Source organism: Ochotona curzoniae, unplaced genomic scaffold (assembly GCF_017591425.1).
Source record: "Ochotona curzoniae isolate NIBS_2020 unplaced genomic scaffold, NIBS_Ocur_1.0 contig_1, whole genome shotgun sequence".
Taxonomy (NCBI): domain Eukaryota; kingdom Metazoa; phylum Chordata; class Mammalia; order Lagomorpha; family Ochotonidae; genus Ochotona; species Ochotona curzoniae.
In genome coordinates this window covers 3,448,755-3,472,244 of record NW_024464918.1, presented here as the reverse complement: position 1 = coordinate 3,472,244, position 23,490 = coordinate 3,448,755, and the positions used below count along the sequence as shown (strand labels likewise).

The window sequence follows — 23,490 nt, the reverse complement described above, 5'->3', positions numbered from 1 at the left end:
GCCACTAAGCTACCTCACTGGGTCCCTATAATTCTTTTTAAATGCTTACAATAACCTTGACAGGAAGGAAAGGCCTCCTCCTTTTCCCCACAGCACACACATGAGAAAAAAAAAAAACTGAAACATTTGTCCCACCCAACTTCCAACACACCTTGACCATCCTCACCCTAATTGAAGCCCCACATAGGCATGCATTCCTCTCAACTATGTATGTAAACAGTGTTAAAGATAAAATTTTAAAATGTTCTTACAAAGGTAAAAAAGAGAGATCTAGTGTGGGGATGAGGTTTTATGAAAAGCCCCTTCCTTGGGGTGCTATCCAGACAGATGGCTTTAAGAAATAAAGGTCAGAAATGCATTATCTTTGAGAAACATTCAGAAATAGAGCCTTTATCGGATGTCAGGGTCTTGGTGGTAGTACTGGCGAAGAAGTGCAGAGTAATCAGGCAGTTTTTATCTTGACCTTTTCATCTATGCAGACTGCTTCCCCAGAAAAGGGAGGAGCTGGGTGAACAGGTAGCAACTGTGGGGTCAACACAAGGCCTTCTTTTCCAAGTGAGATGGAAAATCAGGCAGGAATTAAGTGTATTGATTTCTGCTACAGTGACTATAATCAGACCTTGTGGGACACTGGAATTTTGCTGTAGGTGGAGAAGTAGAGACAAAGTCATCCTGCAGCAGCAGCAGCCATAGCGAGACACACGATGGCAGGTGCATATCTGGTTATCAGTGCTTCGTGCAGGGGATCCCCAAGTGAGTGCAATTGTAGATGATCACAACAAAGGTGTCAACCAGAGGCTTTGTTTCGATGTCACGTGGCAAGACAACTACAGACTGAGAACCCTGGCAAAACTGTGACTTTTTATGCCATCAAGTCTTAATAAGTTCCCAAGATTTTCATAAGTGGAGAATGTCATATTTGGCCCAGAAGACTTCAAAGCTTTATCCATTAAAAAAGAAAAGAAAAAGCAAAGGTGTATCCATCTCGCCAGTATCTGCTTCTGGCTGATTTGGCAAACTGCAACACATATTGACAAATTCATATAAACACATGCATACATAAAAACTAAACAAACAAGGGCCCAGTGTGGTGGCCTAATGGCCTTGCATGTGACGGGATCCCATATGGATACTAGTTTGTGTCCCAGCTACTCCACTTCCAGTCCAGCTCCCTAACTGTGGCCTAGAAAAGCAGTAGAAGCAGGAACTTCCTCCAGGTCTCCCACATGGGTGCAGGGTCCCAAGGCTTTGGGCTGTCCTCGACTGCTTTCCCAAACCACAAGCAGGGAGCTGGATGGGAAGTAGAGCTACCAGGATTAGAACCAGCGCCCATATGGGATCGTGGCACGTTCAAAGTGAGGACATTTTAGCTGCTAGGCCACAGCGCTGGGCCTAGAAGGTCTTAGAAAAAAAAAAAGAGAGAGAGAGGTACAGTCCTTGCTCCTTGGATATCCAAATCAGGAAACGGAGATGAGACCATACCTGGTAAACATCCTCCCACCTCCTACAACTGCCAGCCAGTATATACAGGACAAGGGTTCAGTGGTATGTTCACTATTTCTGGTTCATTGGTTGGGTGAGGGGGTACAGGGGCTGAGCTGTACCTCTGTGGATTTCGGAGAGGTTTTCACTTTTCCTAAGTGAAAAGTTAAGATCAGCCTGAGTGCACACACCTCTGATTCTACCTTCCTAGGCAGGGATTGGAGAGGCAGTGGAGCCTGCCCGTTTGGATGACCTGGAGGACTGGCTGCAGGCCTGGATCCCTCACTAAATTTGGATGGAGACCACGGGGTGCCCAGGTAGCACCCTCTGCTGGAGCAAGATCGCAGATACTCTGCTCCTGAGGACACAGTTAAAACTGGATACAAAGTAGTAGCCTGAGGACACCAGTTTTTTGTGTTGTTTTAAGATTTATTTCTTTTTATTGCAAAGTCAGATATACAGTAATGAGGAGAGAGAGAGAGGAAGATCTTCTGTCTGATGATTCACTCCCCAAGTGACCACAATGGCCAGAGCTGAGTTGATCCAGCTTCCTCCAGGTCTCCCACACAGGTGCAGAGTTCGAAGGCTTTGGAGCATCCTCCATTGCTTCCCCAGGCCACAAGCAGGGAGCTGGATGGGAAGCGGGGCTGTTAGGATTCAAACCGGCGGCCATATGGGATCACCGGCACATTCACGGCAAGAACTTTAGCCATTAGGCCACTGTGCCAGGCCCCAGGGTACCAGTTTTAAAAAAATAATGTTGGGCCTAGATTGATGATTCTGTGGCTAAAAGACTTTAGCCACTAGGCTACCATGCTGGGCCCTTCTTTTCCTTGTTTTAAACATCTTAGTGTCTTTCAATGTCTTGCAAATGAACCAATGCCACTCTGACTCAACCATTTCACTTTAATAAGCAAGGTTAACACTAAAAAGGGGAACAGCCCGGTGGTGAAGGGCCAGGGCTCGAGAGTCGTGGAGCTTCTCGAGACTCATCTGTGCAGAGGCAGTCCCTCGACTTCTCCAGCTCTCTCAGCTGTGAAATGTGGAGGTTTGGGGCTTTTTTCTTGGTGAATGTAAATGAACAGAATACTTACTTAGAGGATGTCTTGTGGTATCTGGCATGTCATGTCTGCACTGACAAAACGTCTCTGCTACACCTCACAGCCTCTGCCTTTGCTCCCCGTCATTTGCTAACAGGAACTGTGAAGTGCAAGGAAAATCTCTCCATCCCCAAATTCCCCATAAACATCGCACTTTTCCTTTATTCTTCCTTTTCGGTTTGTTGGCTTCTGCTCCTTTCCTTTCCTAACTCCATAAAGAAGATTCCTCTTCCCTGACTTTGCTTTCTTGCTGATCAAAGCTTTTTCCGGCTTGAGTCAGGCACAAAATTCCATGTAAAATATAGATCTTTCAGGGAGAATGCTGCTAAGTGAAATAAGGAACATGAGCTGGTGCTGGCATGGTGGCATGATGGGCTAATCCTCTGCTGGCAGTACTAGCAGCCTATCCAGTCACTGGTTCTAGTTCCAACTGCTCTACTTCCTTTTCCTTTCCTTTTTTTTTTTAAATATTGATTTATTTTTATTACAAAGTCAGATGTACAGAGAGGAGGAGAGACAGAGAGAAAGATCTTGCATCCGATGATTCACTCCCCAAGTGAGCTCAACGGCCGGTGCTGTGCCTACCCGAAGCCAGGAGCCAGAAACTTCTCCCGGGTCTCCCACATGGGTGCAGGGTCCCAAGGCTTTGGGCCGTCCTCGACTGCTTTCCCAAGCCACAAGCAGGGAGCTGTATGGGAAGTGGAGCTGCCAGGACTAGAACTGGCGCCCATATGGGATCGTGGCACATTCAAGGTGAGGACTTTAGCTGCTAGGCCACGCCACTGGGCCCCGACTGTTCTACTTCCAATCTGGGTCCCTGCGATGGCCTAGGAAAGCAGCATTCTGTTAACGCCCTGGAAAACCCATGAAGAATTGCTCAAGACCCCAGAACCCTGAAACCTAGTAGGAAATACAGAAAACCGCTCCTTGTTCACAGCTTTGAATCGGCTCAATTGTGGACATTGCATCCATTTGGGAAGTAAAGCAGCAGATGGAAGAACTCTCTCTTTCTGCCTCTCTATAAGTCTTTCAAGTTACAGATTTGTATTAAAATATTTTTATTAAAAAGGCATATTTACAGAGAGAAGGAGAGACACAGAAAGATCTTCCATCTGCTGGTTTATTCCCCAAACAGTCACAATGGTCAGAACTGAGCCAATCTGAGGCGAAGAGATTCTTCCCAGTGAGAGGTGGGGCAGCCAGACATTGAACTGACACCCACATGGGATCCTGGCACTTGCAACGGGAGGATTAGTCAGTCAATTGAGTCATTGCACCAGGCCCTCAAGTAAAATAAATCTTCTTAAAGATTTATTTTTATTGGAAAGGTGGATTTAGAGAGAAAGAGAAACAGAGAGAAAAATCTTCCATTATTGGTTCACTTGCCAAATGACTGCAACAAGCAGAACTGAGCTAATCTGAAGCCAGGAGCTTCTTCCAAGGTCCCATGACTTTTGGGCATCCTCCACTGCTTTTCCAGACCACAGGCAGGATACAAACTGGTGCCCATGAGGGATCCTGGAGCTTGCAATGTGACAAGCCATGGAGACATTGCACCAGGCACAAGTAAAATGAATTTTAAAAAGAAATGAACATTACCTACATCACTATTACTTTCCAATCATTTTAAAAAGCAATTTAGAGCCTGCTGCAGTGGCCTAGTGGCTAAAGTCCTTGCTTTGCATGCACCAAGATCCCATATGGGTGCCGGGGTTCTAATCCTGGCAGCCCTGCTTCCCATCCAGCTCCCTGCTTGTGGCCTGGGAAAGCAGTCGAGGACAGCTCAAAGCCTTGGGTTCCTGTACCTGAATGGGAGACCTGGAGGAAGCTCCTGGCTCCTGGCTTCGGACTGGCACAGTACCAGCCATTGCGATCACTTGGGGAGTGAATCATCAGATGGAAGACCTTCCTGTAGGTCTCTCCTCCTCTCTGTATAACTTTCTTTGCAATAAAAATAAATAAATCTTTTTTTTAAGATTTATTTTTATTATTTTTTTATTGGAAAGGCAGATATACAGAGAGGAAAGATAGAGAGGAAGATCTTCCGTCCGATGATTCACTCCCCAAGTGAGCACAACGGCCAATGCTATGCCAATCCGAAGCCAGGTGCCTCTTCTGGGTCTCCCACGCAGGTGCAGGGTCCCAAAGCTTTGGGCCGTCCTCGACTGCTTTCCCAGGCCACAGGCAGGGAGCTGGAAGGGAAGCGGGGCTGCTGGGATAGAACCGGCGCCCATATGGGATCCCAGGCGTGCAAGGCGAGGACCTTAACCACTGCACCACCACGCCGGGCCCAAATAAATCTTTTAAAAATCAATCTAGGACTCTGTACCTGCGTGGGACACCCTCAAGAAGCTCCTGATTCCTGGCTTCAGATTGACTCAGCTCTGGCCACTGTGGCCAGTTGGGAAAAGAACTAGCAGGTAGATCTTTCTCTCCTTCTCTCTGTAAATCTTATCTGCTTTTCCAATAAAAATAAATCTGTTTAAAAATATAATAAAATAAGCCCTCCAAGCACACATGTGTGGCCTAGTAGCTAAGGTGTACAGCTCATACCCAAGTACCTGGGTCAGCAACCACGTCTGGAGGCCAGCACAGTCACATGGCACACTAATCTGCAGGACCAGCATCCTGGTTTGTGTCCCAGGTGCTCCACTTCGGATCCAGCTCTCTGCTTGTTGCCTGGGAGGTCAGCAGAGGACGGCTGCAGTCCTTGGGCCCTTGTACCACATGGAACCACATGGGAGACCTGGAGGAAGCTCTTGGCTCCTGGCTTCAGATCACCTCAGCTTCTCCTGTTGAGACCATTTGGGGAGGTGCCAGTAGATGGAAGATCTTTCTGTCTTTCCTTCACTCTGTAAATCTGCTTTTCAAATAAAAATAAATAAACCTAGTTTAAAAAGCAAAACTAGGGCCCGGCGCGGTGGCGCAAGTGGTTAAAGGTCCTCGCCTTGCACCCCCGGGATCCCATATGGGCGCCGGTTCTAATCCCGGCAGCCCCGCTTCCCTTCCAGCTCCCTGCTTGTGGCCTGGGAAAGCAGTCGAGGACGGCCCAAAGCTTTGGGAACCTGCACCCGCGTGGGAGACCCGGAAGAGGCTCCTGGCTTCGGATCGGCATAGTATCGGCCCGTTGCGCTCACTTGGGGAGTGAATCATCGGACGGAAGATCTTCCTCTCTGTCTCTCCTCTCTGTATATCCGCCTTTCCAATGAAAAAATAATAAAAATAAATCTTTAAAAAAAAAAAGCAAAACTAAAAATCACCTCTAGCTCCTATCTCCAGACCATGAGAGGCAGTGGTGATGGCTTGGGGGACTGGGTTCCTGTGACTCACATGACAGACCCATGTTCTGGATTTTGACTTTGGCTTTAGCCCAGCCCTAACCGTTGCAGACATCTGGGGAGGAAACCAGTGAATGAGAGCACTTGCTTGCTCTCCTTTTCTTCTGTCTTGAATAGTAAAATGAAAAAACAAAAATAAAACTAGTGTCCAGTGAGGTAGCTTAGTAGCACTAGTCTTGGCTTGCATGCACCGGGATCCTTATGGACGCTGGTCTGTATCCTGGCTGTTCCACTTCCCATCCAGCTCCCTGATGGTGACCTGGGAAAACAACCAAGAAGAGCCCAAAGCCTTGGGATCCTGCACTCATATGAGAGACCTGGAAGAGGCTCCTCCTCCTGGTTTGGATCGGCCGTGGCAGCCACTTGGGGAGTGAACCAGTGGATTGAAGATCTGTCTTGCCTCCCCTCTGTAAATGTGACTTTAATAAAAATAAATGAATCTTTAAAAGAAAATACATACAGAGAAGAGGATATAGCGGAAGAACTTCCATCCAATGATTCAATCTCCAAGTGACCAAAACAGCCAGAACTGAGCCAATCTGAAGACAGGAGCTAGGAGGTTCCCTGTCTGTGAAAGAGGAGCTACCGGGATCAGGACTGGCACCCATATGGGATCCAGCCGCGTGTAAGGTGAGGACTTTAGCCACTAGACTACTGCACCAGGCCCAACTAAATCTTTAAAAAAAAAAAAAAAGAAGAAGAAAAAAAGACCATAACCCAAAGGTGACTTAAAAGTTTAGTTTTCGCTTTTTTGGTTTGCCTCTCTGAACTTTTTTTTTTTTAAGCTTATATCGTATTGAAACTAGAGTGACAGAAATATTTTTGCACCCCATGCCTCACTCTCCAAATGGCTGCTAACTCCCTTGCTTGGGCCACGCTGAAACCAGGAGCCAGGAGCTCCTTCCGTGTCTCCCACGTGGGCTGCAGGGACTCCAGCACTTTGAGCCTTCACTTGCAGCGGCCCCTGGATGAGCTTCAGGGAGCACTCTGGGATGTGGGAGTCCCAAGGCCATGGGCCTACCCCTCCGTGAGCCATCTTTGAGGCTGAAGCTTGGATCTGCAACACAGCTAGAAACGATTTAACCAGCCTATTAACAAATGCACTCAGTTTCTTAAAACAAAACAAAAAGCACTTAAACTTTGGCCCCGCTGGTGATAGGGATGGAGACTTAATATAAGGTGGTTTCCTGTTCCTGAACAGGAAATAGAGAGCGGTCAACGTCTTTTCCCTGTCTGCCCGTTCGCTGTCTTCAGGAAAGTGGTCCAGCTGTAACCACCGTACTCCCCTCCGCTGCCCCCTCCCCCGCAAGCAACTGAACCGCCTATGATGTCATAATCACAATCCCATTACCTCATCCTGCTGAGGGGGGTACACAGGGAGGGGAGGGAGTGAAAGCCCTGGGCCCTCCTTAGCTCTGCAAAGTGTTGTGGGTAAGGGAAAACTATAGTATCAAGCGGGAACGCCCCGCGATCGCTACCAGTGCTGGATTTAGAAGGTTCGAGCCGATCCGACATCGGGAAGAGGGGCTCCGGGTACTCGGAGCAGGCCCTAATCGGCGCTTGGACTACACTTCCCAGCAGCCTTCACGCCTCGGACTGGTCCTTTGCTGGGGGCAGGGGGGCTCTCTCCAGAGAAGCAGCCCCAGAAGGTGGGGCAAGAGGGCAGGTGAGAGGCCCCGTAGCTAATCTTATTACACCACCCGAACCGAGCGGGAGGCTGCAGTTGGGCCGCTGTAGGAATGGAGGGTGGGGGAGATGGCTTTGTTTACCTCTGTCCGACTAGGACTCCCCCACGGGTTCGAAGCTATGCCTCCAGCTGGGCTCATCCACTTTTGGCAATATTCTGGAGGGGGTTATTCGTTAATGAAGAAACCTCCCTCTTTCATGAATCGAAGCACTAGGCTGCTTTCCGACAGCACTAACTGAGGAAGTCTTGAGGAAGAAACGGCATTGGGCCTGGACCTCCACGGAGGGCCCTGGTGGTTCTGCCAACCCCGAGTCCTCCCCCCGCTCTCCTCCGGGGCCGGTTGGTTCGCGCCGGCGCCTTTTAAGGGCACCGTGGGGCGAACCGAGCGCTCAGAGCTGCTCCGGCCGCGGCCCTGGGAACTGGAGGAGCCGCGGTAGGTGGCGGAGGGCAGGTGGCGCTGGGGCCTCGGGGCGGGCACCTCCACCGTCCCTCCCTCGATCCCTGTTTCCCCTCCCCCAGCCCGGCCGCCCGCGCGGCCCTGCCTCGCAGGCCGCCTCCGCGGGGATAGCTCGGGACCCGGTGGGGGAGGGGGTGGCGGAGTGCTAAGTCCCAGACCCTCCCCATCCCCTGCGTCCTGAGTTCGCTTCCCGCGGCCAGATGATGGACTGGAGTGGGAAAGAGGCAAGCGTCAACCCCACTGAGCCAGCCCTAGCGCCCCCCCCTTCCTCCAGGGGCCAGCGGACACCCTATGCCCCACCCCGCGGGGACAGGCAGGGCAACAGAGGAAGAGGCTCAAGATTGGGGTGGGGGGAGAGGGCTAGCCTTTTGCTTCTTCGTCGGTGGGGGGAGGGGTGCACCCCACTTGTCACTGCTCTCTCTACCACAACCATATGGAAGCAGAGCAGGCAGGTCCCCACTTACCTGTTAGTGCACCTCCCTCGTGTTTTCCTTCTGTCTGCCCCAGAGGTGTGGGCTAAGACCTGGGGGAAGGAAGGGAAAGCGCGCTGGGGGGGGGGGGGGCGGTTGCTCTCCCTCCAGAGAATTTGTTTCTCTGCTCCCCCTTGATTTGACTTGATCCTGGGTTGTCCAGGTAAAAGCCAACCTCAGCATCCCTGGAACTGGAGTGTCAGGGGTTCCTGCTATGCAGTAGGCCATGGGCTGGGGAATCCAATCTTTATTTTAGGGGCGCTGGTGTTTCAAAGAGGCTGGTGGTGAAGGGAAAGTCTGGGCTGAGCGTTGGGCCTGGTGGGGTTGCAGGGAGGGCCCAGCGGCCTGCTGCTCTGGCAAGGGCTCAGTGTGGTGCCAGTTGTTAAGCTGAGAAGTTTTAACTTGTTTAGTGAATGTGTAGGACTGTCTCCAGCCCTCAGAGATACAAAATGGAAGGGGAAGGAAGGCGGCAGGAGAGGGCTTCTTAGACTTTTTTCAATGCCTGCTTGAGAAAGAGGAGGCCCCTCGCCGAGCTGGTTTGCCTTCTTTTGTGTCCTGGTTTGATTCCTTATGGCTTCCGTTCTGTTCCCCCTCTCAGCCTGGCCTGTTTTAGGAAACTCAGACTGAGAGGATCAGTTGCGTGGTGGTAGTTGCATTGTTCCAATTACCGCCGTGTGTGGCCACATCCCAACAATTAAAATGCAGAAAAACACAAAATCACTCTCTTCACTTGATCCTGGAGAGGGCTGGGAGTTTGCTGTTTGTCCAAACGCCTCATGAAAGGCTCGGAAGAGTTTGCTTTTTGCTGCCTGCTCCTCGTGGCTGATCAGCCCGAGGCCTGGGGTCTGTCTCTAGGGTGAAGCCTGCCATGAGCTTCCCTCTCTGGTTTATGTTTTTAGGGCAGAGTTGACAAACCCAGAGCAGAAGTGATAGAAGCTTTAAGCTTCTCTCACAGCAAGTAGGGGAAGCGACTGGAGGGAGCTCTCAGGGTGCTGGGACTTTGTTCAGGGTGGTGAAAATAATTCTGCATAAAAATGGTAGTGAGTGCTAATGATGACTGACTTTCCTTGCACCTTCTTTGCAAAGCACTCTCCTGTACATGCAGCTGTCTTTGCTCTGCTCTTCCTTGGGACCTCTCTCTGAGGCAGGCAAGGGGTAGGAAAGTAGAGTGTTCTGCCCCCAAGGTCACAGAAGGAAGAGCCCCCTCCCTTGGTGTGCCGGGAGGGAGACGCGATCCCACCCGGGGAGACCCCGTCACCTCCCCGACGGCAGCGTCCCTCCTGACATTCTGAGGCTTTCGAGAGCAGTAACTAAGCTGGCTGAGAAGCAGCATTCTCTGGGGGCTCCCAAGTTTACAGGCCAGGAGGCATGCCTTTGTGTATTTTGGTATTTCATATTCTGTCATTCCTGTGACACTTTTAAGATTATTCTGCCCATTTTACGTATGGGCAAGCCAAGGTCAAGAAATGTTGACTGATTAACCAAAACTATCTGCCAATCCGATGAAGATTTTAGGTGGATTGATTCTCTAGCCTTCGCCATGTCTGTCCTCTGGTGCGCTGCCTGCTGGTTCCCCACGGGGTTAACCTCTTTTCCCTGGAGCAGGACCCAACAGGCAGTTGTGTAGGCTTGAAGTCTGTTTGTTGAAAGAGTTAAGTTTGCCTGTATCAGAAACTGAGAATCTCGATTAATTCTATTTATGGTCTCTAAGTAAGGTCAGGTTACAGATTTAGTTGAATAAAGTCATGGAGTTGTTTGGGAACATCTGTGGAGTGGAAATGTAATTGGAATGGCCCTGACCATGTCCTAAACTTCTCATTCTGTAAGTTACTATTGGAAAATATTGTAATCAGACTTACAGGAGGTTATATAGTCTTATCTTTTCTGGTTTCGAGCAGAAAGTTGTGCCTACCACTGCTGCCCCTCCCTCTTCTCTATTTCTATTTCTGTAATTTAGTAGAAGGGTACCTCTTCTTGCTTCTGACTTGAAGGCAAATTCAGGGGAGGGCAGGTGTGTGCTGCAGTAGTCAAGCTGCCGATTGAGATGCCCACATCTAAAAGCAGAGTGCCTGGTTGATTCTCAGGCTCTCTGCTTGTCGTCCACTCTGGGAGACAGCAAATGGAGACCTCAGTAGACCCTTGCCACCCCATGTGGGAGACCTGATTGAGTTGTGGGTCCTGGCTTCAGTTTGGCCCAGACCTGGCTTTTGCCGGCATTGAATGAACCGATGTATGGAAGATTGATTTCTTTGTCTCTCACTTTCCATGCCTGTAAAATAAAGTGAAAATAAATTTTAAAAAAATTTTTTAAATTAAAATCACTACCAGGCTGGTTCACAAGCATTTGGGCATTCCTTTGTCTCACTTGAAGTGTTTGTTAAATGGTGTTGGAAATCCAGGAGAAACAGCAGAGCTAGAACAAGGTTAGGAGTGGCAAATAGGTTTCAACTTGTTCCTCAGCTCCCGTTTGTTTGACTGGATATCTGGCGTGCCAAGTTCAGAGTGCTTCTGAGGCTATGTTTAGGCTTTGCAGAAAAGAGACATGATCAATTAAAGCTGTCTGCCAGAGGCCTGGCATGAGGGGTGCTGTGGTATGTGTGCCATGCATTTTCCATCTCTGGACCAGGTGCATCTCTAATATCGCTTGGGGCTGGTCCCTCAGCAGGCCTGACTGGCGAGGGAAGTCCCAATGGTGCTAGAATGGTGCTGCAGTGGCAGAAGACGGCTCACGAGTGAGGTCTCTGGAAGAACCACAGGGAAGACATCCATCATTTGCTCCAAAGTTGTGCAAGTCAAATCCTGGGGAGAATCATGATAACCCTGATCACTGAGCAGCTACAGAAGCAGACTCTGGATGAGCTGAAATGCACACGCTTCAGCATCAGTCTGGTAAAAGACCAGTCTTCCTGCTTCTCCACGACCCCCTCCCCCTTTTTTCTGAGGCTGTTTGTTGTTCCAACTTTACCCTTGTCCTGTGTCGTAGGAATCATGGTACTTGTACTGGAAGAGCCCACGAAAGGCTCAGAACCCGGCTCAAAAGGAAGGGGGCAGGGATTATTCCACCCACAGAGAAGGGACACCAAACATGGGTGGAGAAGGGTTTGAGATGTTGAAAAGATGTGGATTGCTTTACTCACTAACTTTGGGAAGGCCAGAGGAAGACCACACTTAGGAACCCCTAACCTCCTCACAGCCCATGAGTTGCAGGGGAGACCTGAGGAGGGCTTCCTAGAGATTGGTCAGTGTGTCTTGATGCAGAGTCATGATGGACATTCTCTTTTCTCTCAGCCTTTGCCTGATCATGCAGACATCTCCAACTGTGGGAACCCTTTCCAGCTTGTGTCTGGTAAGGCTGTGTGTGTTTGTGTGTCCTTATGCCTCTGCCCACACATTCCTTTCATTGGGTTTTAGTGACTCGGGTTAGATAGCCTACCTGTAGAACTTTCTTCCAGGGTCACATTCTGAGATTGGCACATGTCTCCATTTTACTGATCTAACATAAGATTTACCTGTTTGTTTAGTTTGCTTTAAGTCTAGCATTGCAGGGATTTTTAGAATTGAAATTTTGGGCTAGGAAATACATTCACATGGCTCATAGATTTTAAAATGACAAAAAGTGTTCCTCTACTAGCTCCTGTCCACTCAGTTTCTACCACCTCCCTAAAAGAAACTCCTGTTGTTAGTTTTTTTATATATAATTGCAGTTTCTTTTTTATGGGATTTTTTCCCCCAATTTTGTTTATTTAAGGGTGAGTGCATGGCAGTGTAGTTAGGCTGACTCTTGGGATATCCACATCTTACAGCAGAGTGCCTGGTTTGAGACCTGTCTCCACTTTCAGGTTAACTTCCTACTCATGTGTACCCAGATGCAGGTGATGCCTCAAGTTCTTGGGTCCTTGCCACTCAGGTGGGAGACCTGGATTAAGTTCTAGACTGCTGGCTTCAGTCTGTCTCAGCCTGCCTCGCTCAGCCCTGGCCTCTATGGGCATTTTCAAAGAGAGCCAGTGGTTGAGAGGGCTTTTTTCCCCCTGTCTCTCTGCCTTTTGGACAACTGGATACATTTAAGAAACCCGATATAATTTGAAAAATAAAAGTATTTGTTCTCATTTTATTTGAAAGGCAGAGGGACAGAGACAGAGATTTGCCACCTTCTGGTTCACTCCCGAGATGCCCACAACGTGGAGAATCCCCGAACCCAATTCCACTCCCCATGTGAGTCAGAGACCTGAGTATCCTTGTGATCATCGGCTGACTTCCAGGGTGTGTGAGCAGGAAACGGGTTGGAGCTGAAGGACCCGGGACGCAACCCAGGCGCTCTGATATGGGATATAGATGCCCAGAAGCAACTTCAGTGCTGCACCAAACACCCACCCCAGTGCATTCCTTACATAAGTACAAGTTGATAAAAGCATGTCTATTTGTCCCTTTTTTTAACACAAAAGTTACATACATCCTATATAGTTTTCTGTTTTGTTTTTAACTTCACCAAAATATAGTCAGGATGGCTTCCAGTGTGCTGTTTGTTCTCCTTGTGGTATGTAGCTATATATAATTACCTGAGTATACTGTAATTTAGCCATTCTCCTATTAATGTACCTTTAAGTTATTTCCTGTCTTTTGCTATGACACATAAAACTCATGCATAGGCCATTTTTTTACATGTGAGCATGTATCTAAGGAGCAGATTCCTGATTACAAGAGAATCAAAGGGCTTCTAGTTGTGAGATTGTTTAGGTAAAGGAGTCACTAATGGACAAGCAGAACTTTCTAACCTGTGCTGCTTGGCTGTTTTACATTTTGTTGCCTTTTCTCAGACACCTAGCAAGTGGAGTTGGTTGAATAAAGCCTCTTCATTCAGATGTTAGTTCACAAGTTAGGGGGAACAGCTGTTGACCAAGTAGAATCAGGTCTGAGTTTTGTCATGATCAAGTCAGATTACATGAACTTGTATTTGCTCTAAATATCCAGCCCATGTAGAAGCTCACCCAGCAAGCCAGGGGAGAGGAGCAGGCCCTTTGTCCCCTAATGAGGTCATATGCCAAAAGTCACCCGTTTGCTTGGAATGAGTAAGTTAGAATCATTTCTTTCAGTCATCTCTCCCTTTCTTGGTCCCTCCATCTTTTTGGCTGTAAGAGAAGGCCTAGGAAAAGGGAATTGGAGTGTGTGGCTGACCAGACACAAAGGGGTATGAACAGCACAAAGCATCATGACTTCCCAAGCACAAGTCCTGCTGTCAAAGGCCTTCCCCACCTTTGCTGCTTGATTACCTGTCACGCCCTAACTCATGTTTGATTCTGTTAACACTGGAGACAGGAGAGCATAGGCCTGCTTTTCAAAAGCCAGCACTGGAGCTGGGGCTTGGTGGGTCAGTGCTGGCAAGTAGAACCAGCTGGAATGGAGGCAGTATTGGTGGGGCATGCACATAGACTCATTTCTCTTGACTTGTTTTACCTTTAGGAAGGGATGGTAGGTAGAATGTGAACTGTGTCAATTTCTCACAATGGGGGCAGTGTAGGATAGCAGTTAAGAATCTTGGCCAAGGCATTAGACAGACCTGGGTTTGAATCTACTGTGGTTATTTGCTTGCCATGTGACTGGGCCATGTCACTATTTTCCTCCCATCTTTGAAATGGGAATTGTCATAGTATCTGTCTCTTGAGATTTGGGGAAACATAAAGTGCTCCCTGCATTGTGTGGCGCATAGAAGGCTCTTCAGAAAACTGTTAGCTATTATTAATGTTGCCTTCATTCTGAATGCTTTCCAGAAGGTGCTTCCTGGAGGGGCCTGCCCCACTGTTCCTGTGCCGAGATCCAGGACAGCCTCAACTTCAGCTACCACCCCTCAGGCTTGAGCCTGCACCTCAGACCACCCAGTCGGGAAAGCTCCCCACAGGAGCAGCCTCTCTCCCAAGTCCTAAGCCCTGACCCCCCAGACCCAGAGAAGCTTCCTGTGCCCCCTGCCCCTCCATCCAAAAGGCACTGCCGTTCGCTCTCAGTGCCCGTGGACCTGTCTCGCTGGCAGCCGGTGTGGCGGCCCGCCCCCTCCAAGCTGTGGACTCCCATCAAGCATCGGGGCAGTGGTGGAGGGGGTGGGCCGCAGGTGCCTCACCAGAGCCCCCCAAAGCGGGTCTCCAGCCTCAGGTTCCTCCAAGCTCCCAGTGCCTCTTCTCAATGTGCCCCAACCCACAGGCCCTACAGCCCTCCTTTCTTCAGCCTGGCCCTGGCCCAAGATTCTTCTCGACCCTGCGCCGCCTCCCCTAGAAGTGGCTCCTGGGAAAGTGATGCTGAGTCCCTCTCGCCTTGCCCACCCCAGCGCCGCTTCTCCCTGTCACCCAGCCTGGGCCCACAGGCAAGCCGCTTCTTGCCCTCAGCCCGGAGCTCTCCCGCGTCCTCCCCAGAGCTGCCCTGGCGACCCCGAGGTCTACGCAACCTTCCCCGAAGCCGCTCACAGCCTTGCGACCTGGATGCCCGGAAAACTGGCGTCAAGCGACGCCATGAAGAGGACCCCCGTCGGCTGCGGCCTTCCTTGGACTTTGACAAGATGAATCAGGTGGGGCTGAGGAGACAGAGGGCTGGGTTGGGAGTGGCAGGGCCAAGGAGAGGGCTGTGTTCTGGTCCCACTTTTGAGCTCCATTATATTCCTTGCCCTCCTGGCACGGCCTACCCAGGAGAGAGATCTCCTTACTGTTGGAGCTTTTACTGAGGACATCCACTGCCCTAATTTGGCTGGGACCGTCCCAATTTGAACACTGGAAGTTCCCTGCCCTGTGGGACTCCAGGTTCCAGAGAGATTGCAGTGAGACCCGTGTTAAATCTCTGGCAATAGTCCCACGTTGGCCTACTAGAGGCTCCTTCCCTCCTGTCCAGGATGTAGAACCAGACGTTCCATCACAGTACCCTGCCATGCTTTGTCCTCAAGGCTGCTCTTGCACACTGTTCATATATATTTTGTCTAGATTGCTGGGTCACATTGAGAACTTACTCGGAGTCAGCAGGCATATAGTGAATACGTACTGTATACGTGACTCAGTTGACTGGGTACTGGCAGTGCAGAGTACATGCTGCTTGTGTCTGTCATGAATGACGGGCCCGTGGACACTTGGTTTTGAGAAATGTGCCTGGACACTGACCTTGCTGGATTTTAGCAGGGAGTTTACAGACCTCTTACTAAAACCTAGGATTCTTGCCTTCTGGTGTAATTGATGGGGAACCCTTTGAAATAGTTCATCTTGGGGTACTCTGGGAAGTTGGTGTGCCTGCTAGAATTTCTGAACTCTGTTGTTTATTTCACAGAAACCATACTCAGGAGGTCTTTCTCTCCAAGAAACAGCCCAGGAAGGCAGCAGCGTCTCTCCACCATGGTTCATGGCCTGTAGCCCCCCACCCCTCTCTGCTTCCTGCAGCCCCGTTGAGGGTTCCTCCCAGGTGCTGAGTGAGAGCGAAGAGGAGGAGGAGGAGGAAGAGGGGTCTGTGCGGTGGGGGCGGCAGACGCTAAGCAAGCGGACACTGTGCCAGCAGGACTTTGGGGACCTGGACTTGAATCTCATTGAGGAGAACTAAAACTGCAAGGCTGCTTCCTGGGGCCACACAGACTGATTCTCTTATGGCTACTAACAAGTGTCGAGGCCCCAAGGCTGGGGGCCCAGCCTGGGAATGGGGGTGAGTGGAGGGCTCCGACTCAGGGCAGCCGGAAATCTTCTCCAGCAAGCTCGACCATGCCAAGAGATTGGCCGGGACAAGATAAATGAAGCTGGTGGCGGGAGGGACAGCCCCAGAGCAGACCCTTGCCGTGGCGGCCCTGAGTGTGAGTATCCCTGCCACCAAGAGAGCGCTGGGCAGGGAAGGAAGGGGTCTGCTGACCCCACCTCGGGGAATTTCATTAGCCCCTTTGCTTCAAAGGGCACTTGTGTCTTAGAATTTGGCCAGGGTGGGGGGGTTTGGCCTCCTTGGAGAAATTGCGTGAGAGTGTGTGTGTGTGCATGGGAGTGTACTTGAAGAATGGTGTGTTTGTGTAGCCTTAGGGAAGGAAAGCAGTTGCTCCTTAACGGCAGAGCATCATTGACACCCCCAGGGTCTTGCATTTTGATAGGACCCTGAGCTTGTTCAAGGAGTCAAGAGGAGGACTCCCACGTTTTCCTTTTTTCTAAACAGCTCTGGAGGCTGGCTGGTAATCCATGGCATCACTGGCTCTGCAGAAAATTCCATGTTGGGGGTGTAGCAGGGTCTGTTTCAGTGCTCTGCACTCAGCTAGAGAGTCTTTTTCTCGACCCCAGCCCATCCACTCAAGGTGGACCTAGTGTTGTTGGCTACAAGGGATTGCCGTGCTTAATCAGCTGGCCTTGTTTCTCACCAGGACCTCTAAGCTGTGTCCAGCCTGCCTCTTCTCATTCTTGTGTGTGACTACACCTGGACAACGGAGGCATGGTTGAAGGGCTCTGTGTGTCTTCTCTAAGCGGACCCTTCTCTTTTTTCCCCTCACCGTCTGACATCCCAGGTGTGAAACAAGGTAGAAAGGCCATATAACTGGTCCCCAGCATCCTCTGAGGCAGCCCCTCTGCAGGGGAAGGGGCACTGAGTCCCTGAGAGATGGGACAGCTCACTCCAGCCCTTCTCTCTGGAAGCAGACTGATGAGAAACCTATTCTTACAAGATCCGGATGCAGCCTCTTTTGCAACCTGCTTAAGAAAGAGGAAGGGGTGTACAGCATTTAATGGTTTGCTTGTCTTCCACTCCTGCCAGGAAATGTTTATTTGCTTGTTAATTGGCCTTGAGGGACCACAGGAAGGTTGGGGCTCACTGAGGGATTGGCTGAGAATGTGGAAAGCAAAGGCTGTGAGAAGCAGTTGGGAGTTTATTGTTGTTGGATTGAATTTCTTTTTTCGTTTCTCACCCACAATTTGAGCCAGGGCAGCAGGTTCCAGTGGCCACAGCGATGGGCTTAAGGATGAGAGGTGGTGGCTTGATAGGACTGGTATCAGGAGAAATGCAAACTGAAGCTGCTGTCCCAAGTATTTGTGGGGCTTTATCCAGCTTTGGTTAGATCCAGCAAGACCAAATTGTACTTGCCCTTCCTATTTATTGCAAGAAGGGCATGCTTTTTTTCTCTTCAATTTTCAGGATCTCTTAGGACCCAGTTCCCCATGTTAGGGAAGACGACCAAGGTCTTTGTTTTCTTCCTAGTGGAATTGAACCTAACATTTTCTGGGTCTCCCACGTGTCTCATAGGGGCACCCGTGAGGCTTCAGCCTCGTGGCCTTCACTCCAGAGGGGCTGGCTGGATGTGTTAAAGCTTCTGGCCCCCAGAGGTTCTCCCCTTCTAGGGCTCCTCCCCATCTCCTGGCTAGTTACCATGTGTCACCACTGGGCTGCCAGCTCTCCAGAGGCCTGTAAGAGGCTCTAGAGAATCCAGAGGAGCTGTGAGCCCAGGAGTTGCCCATCCTTGATTTCATCCCTCTCCTGACTCTTCAGGCCATAATTTCCTTGGTGCCAGCTGCTTTTTGTCCCTGGGCCCTCTGCTGCAGATTGGCTGTAGTAGGCCACTGGCTGTGCCAATGGGATACCTGACAGCCCCTAAGCTAAAGAAGTGAGGGCAGGAACTCTGCCTCCATCAAGGCTTCCCCAGAGCCCTTGTGCACCATGCTTCCACGGGGAGATCTACAGTTACTGTGTTGTAATTCTGTTACTTTAAGTCTGGAAAGCTTAACTAGTCAAACTATCATCTGCTTCCCAATCTCAGCACCTGTGGCTCTGGAACAAGCCTTTTCAAGAAGTGGTTCACTTTGCTTTACACAGTAGATCTGTTTGAACAGTTCTGTGTAATCCAAATGCTTTTTTTTTTCTTTTTTTTTAATGCTTTTGGACTGCTAATAATTTAAAAGCAGCCTATGATTGCTTCTTTTGTAAAGCAAGCAACTTCCCTCTATTTTAGCTGTTTTGACTCTTTGGATTTCACATATTGGGCTTACCCAGAGCGGCACACAGCTCCAGGGCTGGTGGTTGACGCTGGGTGGACGTCTGCATCTGTGCTGTGTGTGTGGTGTGGCTGGCCAGTAGGTGAGTATTCCTGCGTGTGTGAGTGAAGCCACTCCCAGGCTGGTGCTCTCCTCCTGTGCCCGGTGACTGCCCAGTGGCAGCCCCAGCTGCCCTTCACTCCCACCTGCTGCCAAAGTCCCTATGCTAATGGGATTACAAATACAAAAAGTGGAAAAAAAATTTTTTTCGTAAACTTTGTTTTATATTAAAAAAAAAAAAATCCATAAGTCTGTGTGTGTTAAACATGAGGTTCTGCCTCTGTGGCTGTGTTTGAAAAAATAAAGTTTTATTAGAATAATCCATTTTCCCAGGCAATCTTTTGTACTACAGTGTCTTCTTCCCTTGCTCACAAAGCAAGGCAAGGAGGAAGCAGGGGAAAGGCCACCTAACTGCCCTAGCCCCTTCCTCTAAGAGGTGGGGAATCTTTTTTTTTTCCCATGTCAGAGACTATTTGATGTTTGTAATCTCATTCATGAGCTATACAAAATTATCAGTTTAGAAATTAGCATACTGAATTTCAAGTTATGCATGCCTGCAGGGCCAGACCATAAGATTCACAGGTTCTGTATGGCCCATGGGCCAGATGTTCCCGATCCTGGCCTGAAGATAGCTGAGCATTCAGAAAGGGCACTATCTGGTCTGTTAGGCCATTTGCCAGCCACACTAGATCAAATCGTTTGGCCCGGGTTTTCTGCTGAGGCCTCTGTTATTTTTCGAGAAGTCTGCTTTTGTCTCCTTTTCCCTGTTATTCTTTCCAAACAGGTTGAAGTAACACACTCCAGCCCCTCTTGATGGAATAGTCAGCAACTTGTAGACTTGGAGAGGTAGGGGAAAGACAGGGTGGGAATTGCCCAGGAACCTGTAACAGTTTTCAAATGTTAACATTCTGAAGAGATGAAAATTATTACTAGGATTCAAAGACCTCCATGATTTCTCCATGCTAAAAAAAAAAAAAAAAAAAAAAAAGATGCTGGTTTTGGAAGGTTATGCTTGCGTCAAAGCTTCTCTTTGGTCCTAGAAATGGGTATTTTTCCCCCTAAGTCTTCAATTTGGAGTCCAGTTGCTGAAAGAAGCTGTGTGTTCTGTGTTAAGACCTTGCTGTTCCACCCTTTCTTCTCCCTATGTTAATACTCTTCCAATGTGTGTGAGTGAAATGTAGTTGCTTAGAGGTCCAGGCAGGAAACTGTCCCTAAGCTCAGCCTCTGTACCAGACAGCAAAAGGAGTCAAGTTGCTTAGCCTACGCCCTAGTTTCCTGCCTCAAATTGGTGGCATTCATTATTGAATACCAATGAAGTGTGCAGGAGTTCAGGATTGGCTTGACTACCTAGAGCAGGAACCTTTGTGAGGCTAAAAGTACTATTTGAAAGGGTGGGAGTTGTTACCAACCTTGGAATTACAATGTTTTACTTCCTTCAAACTTTGTTTCACCTACTCCTTAAGTAGGGTGGGGGGATAGAAGAACTTCTAAAATGACTTTGACACACACACACCTCCCCCCCCCCCTTTTTTTTTCCTTTCTTTTCAATTGTTAAGGTTGGGTTTGTTTAGTGTAATTTAATTGTTCCTTCCTGAAGACCTGTTAGTATTAGGAAAGTAGACTCCCTGAGGGCAAGGGTTCTATCTTGTTTGGGGTTGTGTTCCAACTTTGTGCAAAGTTCCTGGCGCATGAGAAGCACCTGCCACATTTGTTTTATGAATTTCCCCTTTGCAGGATTAGCATCTTTCTCTGGTGCCGTGAGAAGCCAGCCTTCCACATGGGGGCAGTAATTTAAGCCCCATTCAGGAAAAGGCAAAAATTTTTATAGAGTTGCAAGCTGCCCTGTCTGACTTCATCTTTCCCCTCCACTTCCTTCCTACTTCAGTGTACAACTTCTGGGATGTGTGCTTTAACCAGTTTCTTTCATCCTAGCAAATTATTTTGAGTCAGGCCTCAGGTTTAATTGTGGGCGACAGAAGTACCGGGAAATGAGAACAATGTTTCCTTGGCACTTCAGAAGCATTCACTTCAGAAGCATTCGTTTTAAAATGACTTCTCAGTGTGTGTGGTGGTACTTTACTGCGGTCAAAAATTGGCGCCTTCCCCTTCGCAAGCTTTGTTACAAGAATAAAGGTCAGGGAAGATGACAAAATTATGGACAAAGATAACTGGCCAGACACAGAAGGCTTGCAGAGCCAGCTACTGCTCTTTCCTCACGTATATGTGAGACCATGGAAACTAATAACCACTTTTAGAGCAATAGTCATGGCTTATTTCCAGACCCTTTCTGATTGGTTTATACTCCATCCATGCATGAAACAAACCATGGAACATGCTAGTTTGACATTCCCAACATGCAATGGTTGCTATATCCTTTGGCCTATGGATGAGATATTGCTGAATCTCCTTAACTACTAGGTTCTTCTAATACTCCTAAAAGTTGTTGAGATGCACCCACGTTGGAAGACTAGGGAGAAGATGGGCCATGAGTTTAAGGCCATATTACTAAAATGTTAGAAATAAATTGATCTTCTACCAATGGCATGACATCACATCCAATGGATGTAGTAATCAATCCATTGACCAATTGGGAGGGAATCTGAAGTTCTGTCAATATAGAACAGAATGGTACTAGATCATGGGCCAATGAGAAGGAAGATACTATGTCCTTTGGACCAATGGGTGCATGCCTCCTAGAAGTCAGCAAGGGTGGGTCATTTTAGAAAAATAAATGGGGTACTGAGGACAGTAATGAAGTACCTTACCCCTCAGTCCCCATCCCACAAGTCTTGTCCAAGGAGGGTAAGCCGAGGCCTTCCCAGATATGGACTCCCCCTTCCCCCAAAGAAATTCTGGGGTCTAGGGGACTGTGCCATGGGGCTCTGAAGGACCCTCCCACTCCCCCCCCCAACTCCAGCTACACCTGCAATTCCCCTCCCGGCCGCAGGGGGCACTGCAGGCCCCGGGGAGGTTAGGGCGGAGCGCGGCGAGGGGCCCGGAGCTGCCGCCCCGCTCCAGAGCGCGGGGGGCGCTGTGCGGGGCCCGGGCTGCGGCTCCGCTCCCGGCCACGGGGGGCGCTGCGCCGCGCCGGTGGTTGGTGGTAGCTGTTGGGGGGGTGGGGGGAGCGGCGGCCGCGGGTGGTGCGGAGGGAGGCCTTGCGGGCGGATCGGGCGCTCGGCGGCGAAGGTGGTGGGAGGCGGCGGGCGGGAGCGCGGGCCCGACCGGTCCTGGCGATGGCGGACGCGGCGGCCTCCCCCGTGGGCAAGAGGCTGCTGCTTCTGTTCGCGGACACCGCGGCCTCAGCTTCGGCCTCGGCCCCCGCGGCGGCGGCAAGCGGAGATCCGGGGCCTGCGCTGCGCACTCGGGCCTGGAGGGCCGGCACGGTGCGGGCCATGAGCGGGGCGGTGCCCCAGGACCTAGCGGTGAGTGGCGGCCGAGGCGGGCACTCGAGGCCGGGGCTGTGGGGCCTGTGGGCGGCCTCCCCGGGGGCCTTTGTGAGGGGGCGGTGGGGTAAGGGGTGACCCAGTTCTGCGCCCCTGGATCTCCCTAGCGCCCCCCGCCGGCACGTTGGCACCCGGGCACCCCGAGCTCCGTTCAGCATGGCTTCCGCGTCGGGGTGCGCGCCCCGCTTCCCCCCAACAGCCTCCCCTTCCCGGGGGGCGTCCAGGGCGTTAGGAGTTGTTGCTGCTTGCCGGCAGGCCCCGCCTCCGGGCGACCCTTTTCTCAGCGTCCCCCGCCCCCCCAAAACACGCCTTCCGAGCCGACTCTCGAACCCCGCACTCCCGATCCCTTCATTCCGGCGGGTGCTGCCGCTGCCGCTTGCAAGAGGCGGACCTATGGGGTCCCCAGCCTCTCCCGGGAGACCGGTGCCCTGTTCGCTTCCTCCCGGAGCCCCGAATGGGGCGGGCATGTGGGCAGTTGTGGGAGGCACAGAGGCTGAGGCTGCAGTTGGAGCTGCTGGGGCTTTTTTTTTTTTTTTTTTTTTTTTTAATCTGGCAGTTACTTCCTCCTTGTCTGAGCCAGGCTCGGCCTGGCACTCTGCAGAAAGGCCAGTTCCCGAAGACTGTCTCCGGCTCCCCTTTCTCAGTGTCTCTGGGTGACAGGAGCTGCAGTCGGGGTTGTCTCTGACAAGTTTGAGATCTTAGTAGCCGAGTAGGGGAATCGGAGCTGTGGGGTGGTGCTTTTTGCTTTTTTTTCCCTCCCAGCTCGGCTACACCCCCAACCTTTGGAAGAGGTTTTGTTTTGAAACTTTGTGTTGGGGATTGGTCGCTTTTGAAGGTTTGCGCTGGTTGTCTGTCTTGATTTTGCGTGGTTCGATTTGAGACCTTAAGTAGCTTTCGGAACTGTGATGTGTTAAATAGTGTCTTTGGCTTTTGGCAAGCCTCTTGATTTCCTCACTCTCCTAGCGGCTCTGGCTTCTCCGGTGTGATAAGGCGTTGGAAAATGGGGAGCGTGGGGAAAGGTTTCATTTGGACAGTAAAAGATTGGCAAGCAGTGGGTAATTTTTCTTGGTGAACATGCTTCTGCACACGTTTTGTTCACTGTAACCAGGAAAGCGGTTTTTGTGGTACAGAAGGCCGTCGGTTTCTGATGTTCGTTTTTCTTCCTATTGTGTTAGACCATCTCCCCCCCCGCCCCCAATGTGTTAAGCTTTATGAATTGTTTGGCTTGTGGTTGGCTTAGATTTTGGTTCTGTTATTTGCGTTGTTTCTCTCTGATCTTGTCTCTGCTCCTTAAGAAAGGCTTCTAGAACGTTTATGAGTCTGGGGAGGGGGATTTGTAATAAGATCTCTGGAATATAAGGAGGTGGTGATGATAAGGAAAACCAGGATTTGGATCTAAATTCCTGTCCTTTGGGATATGGCTGAGGTGAAGGAGAGGTGTGTCCCTCTCGTATTTAGGGACTCTACCCCTTTGGAAGCAAAACATACTTGGCATCTACCATT

The 23,490-nt window shown here is 50.1% G+C and overlaps 2 protein-coding genes across 9 annotated transcripts in view; both read left to right on the top strand.

Moving 5' to 3' along the window:
* Positions 1 to 7,967: 7,967 nt before the first annotated feature.
* FAM53C (family with sequence similarity 53 member C) lies at positions 7,968 to 18,568 on the top strand. Of its 6 annotated transcripts, none has more exons than XM_040979120.1 (5): positions 7,968 to 8,040; positions 11,200 to 11,423; positions 11,823 to 11,880; positions 14,300 to 15,084; positions 15,828 to 18,568. In XM_040979120.1, the coding sequence occupies exons 2-5, from the start codon at positions 11,346 to 11,348 to the stop codon at positions 16,092 to 16,094; spliced, it is 1,188 nt and encodes a 395-aa protein (XP_040835054.1). In that variant the 5' UTR covers positions 7,968 to 8,040; positions 11,200 to 11,345; the 3' UTR covers positions 16,095 to 18,568. The 6 variants fall into 6 exon arrangements, with proteins under 6 accessions (XP_040835054.1, XP_040834986.1, XP_040835126.1 ...); XM_040979052.1 differs by having other exon boundaries at positions 11,197 to 11,423; XM_040979192.1 differs by lacking the exon at positions 7,968 to 8,040 and having other exon boundaries at positions 10,837 to 11,271.
* The window catches only part of KDM3B (lysine demethylase 3B), a 64,757-nt gene continuing 57,454 nt past the window's right edge, over positions 16,188 to 23,490 (top strand). For 2 of the 3 annotated variants that reach the window (XM_040978696.1, XM_040978774.1), the window contains exon 1: positions 21,726 to 21,966. In XM_040978696.1, coding sequence (XP_040834630.1) covers positions 21,778 to 21,966 — 189 coding nt within the window. In that variant the 5' untranslated portion in view covers positions 21,726 to 21,777. Of the gene's footprint in view, positions 16,339 to 21,725; positions 21,967 to 23,490 lie in introns of those variants that run through there. The other variant, XM_040978867.1, reaches the window with a different exon arrangement.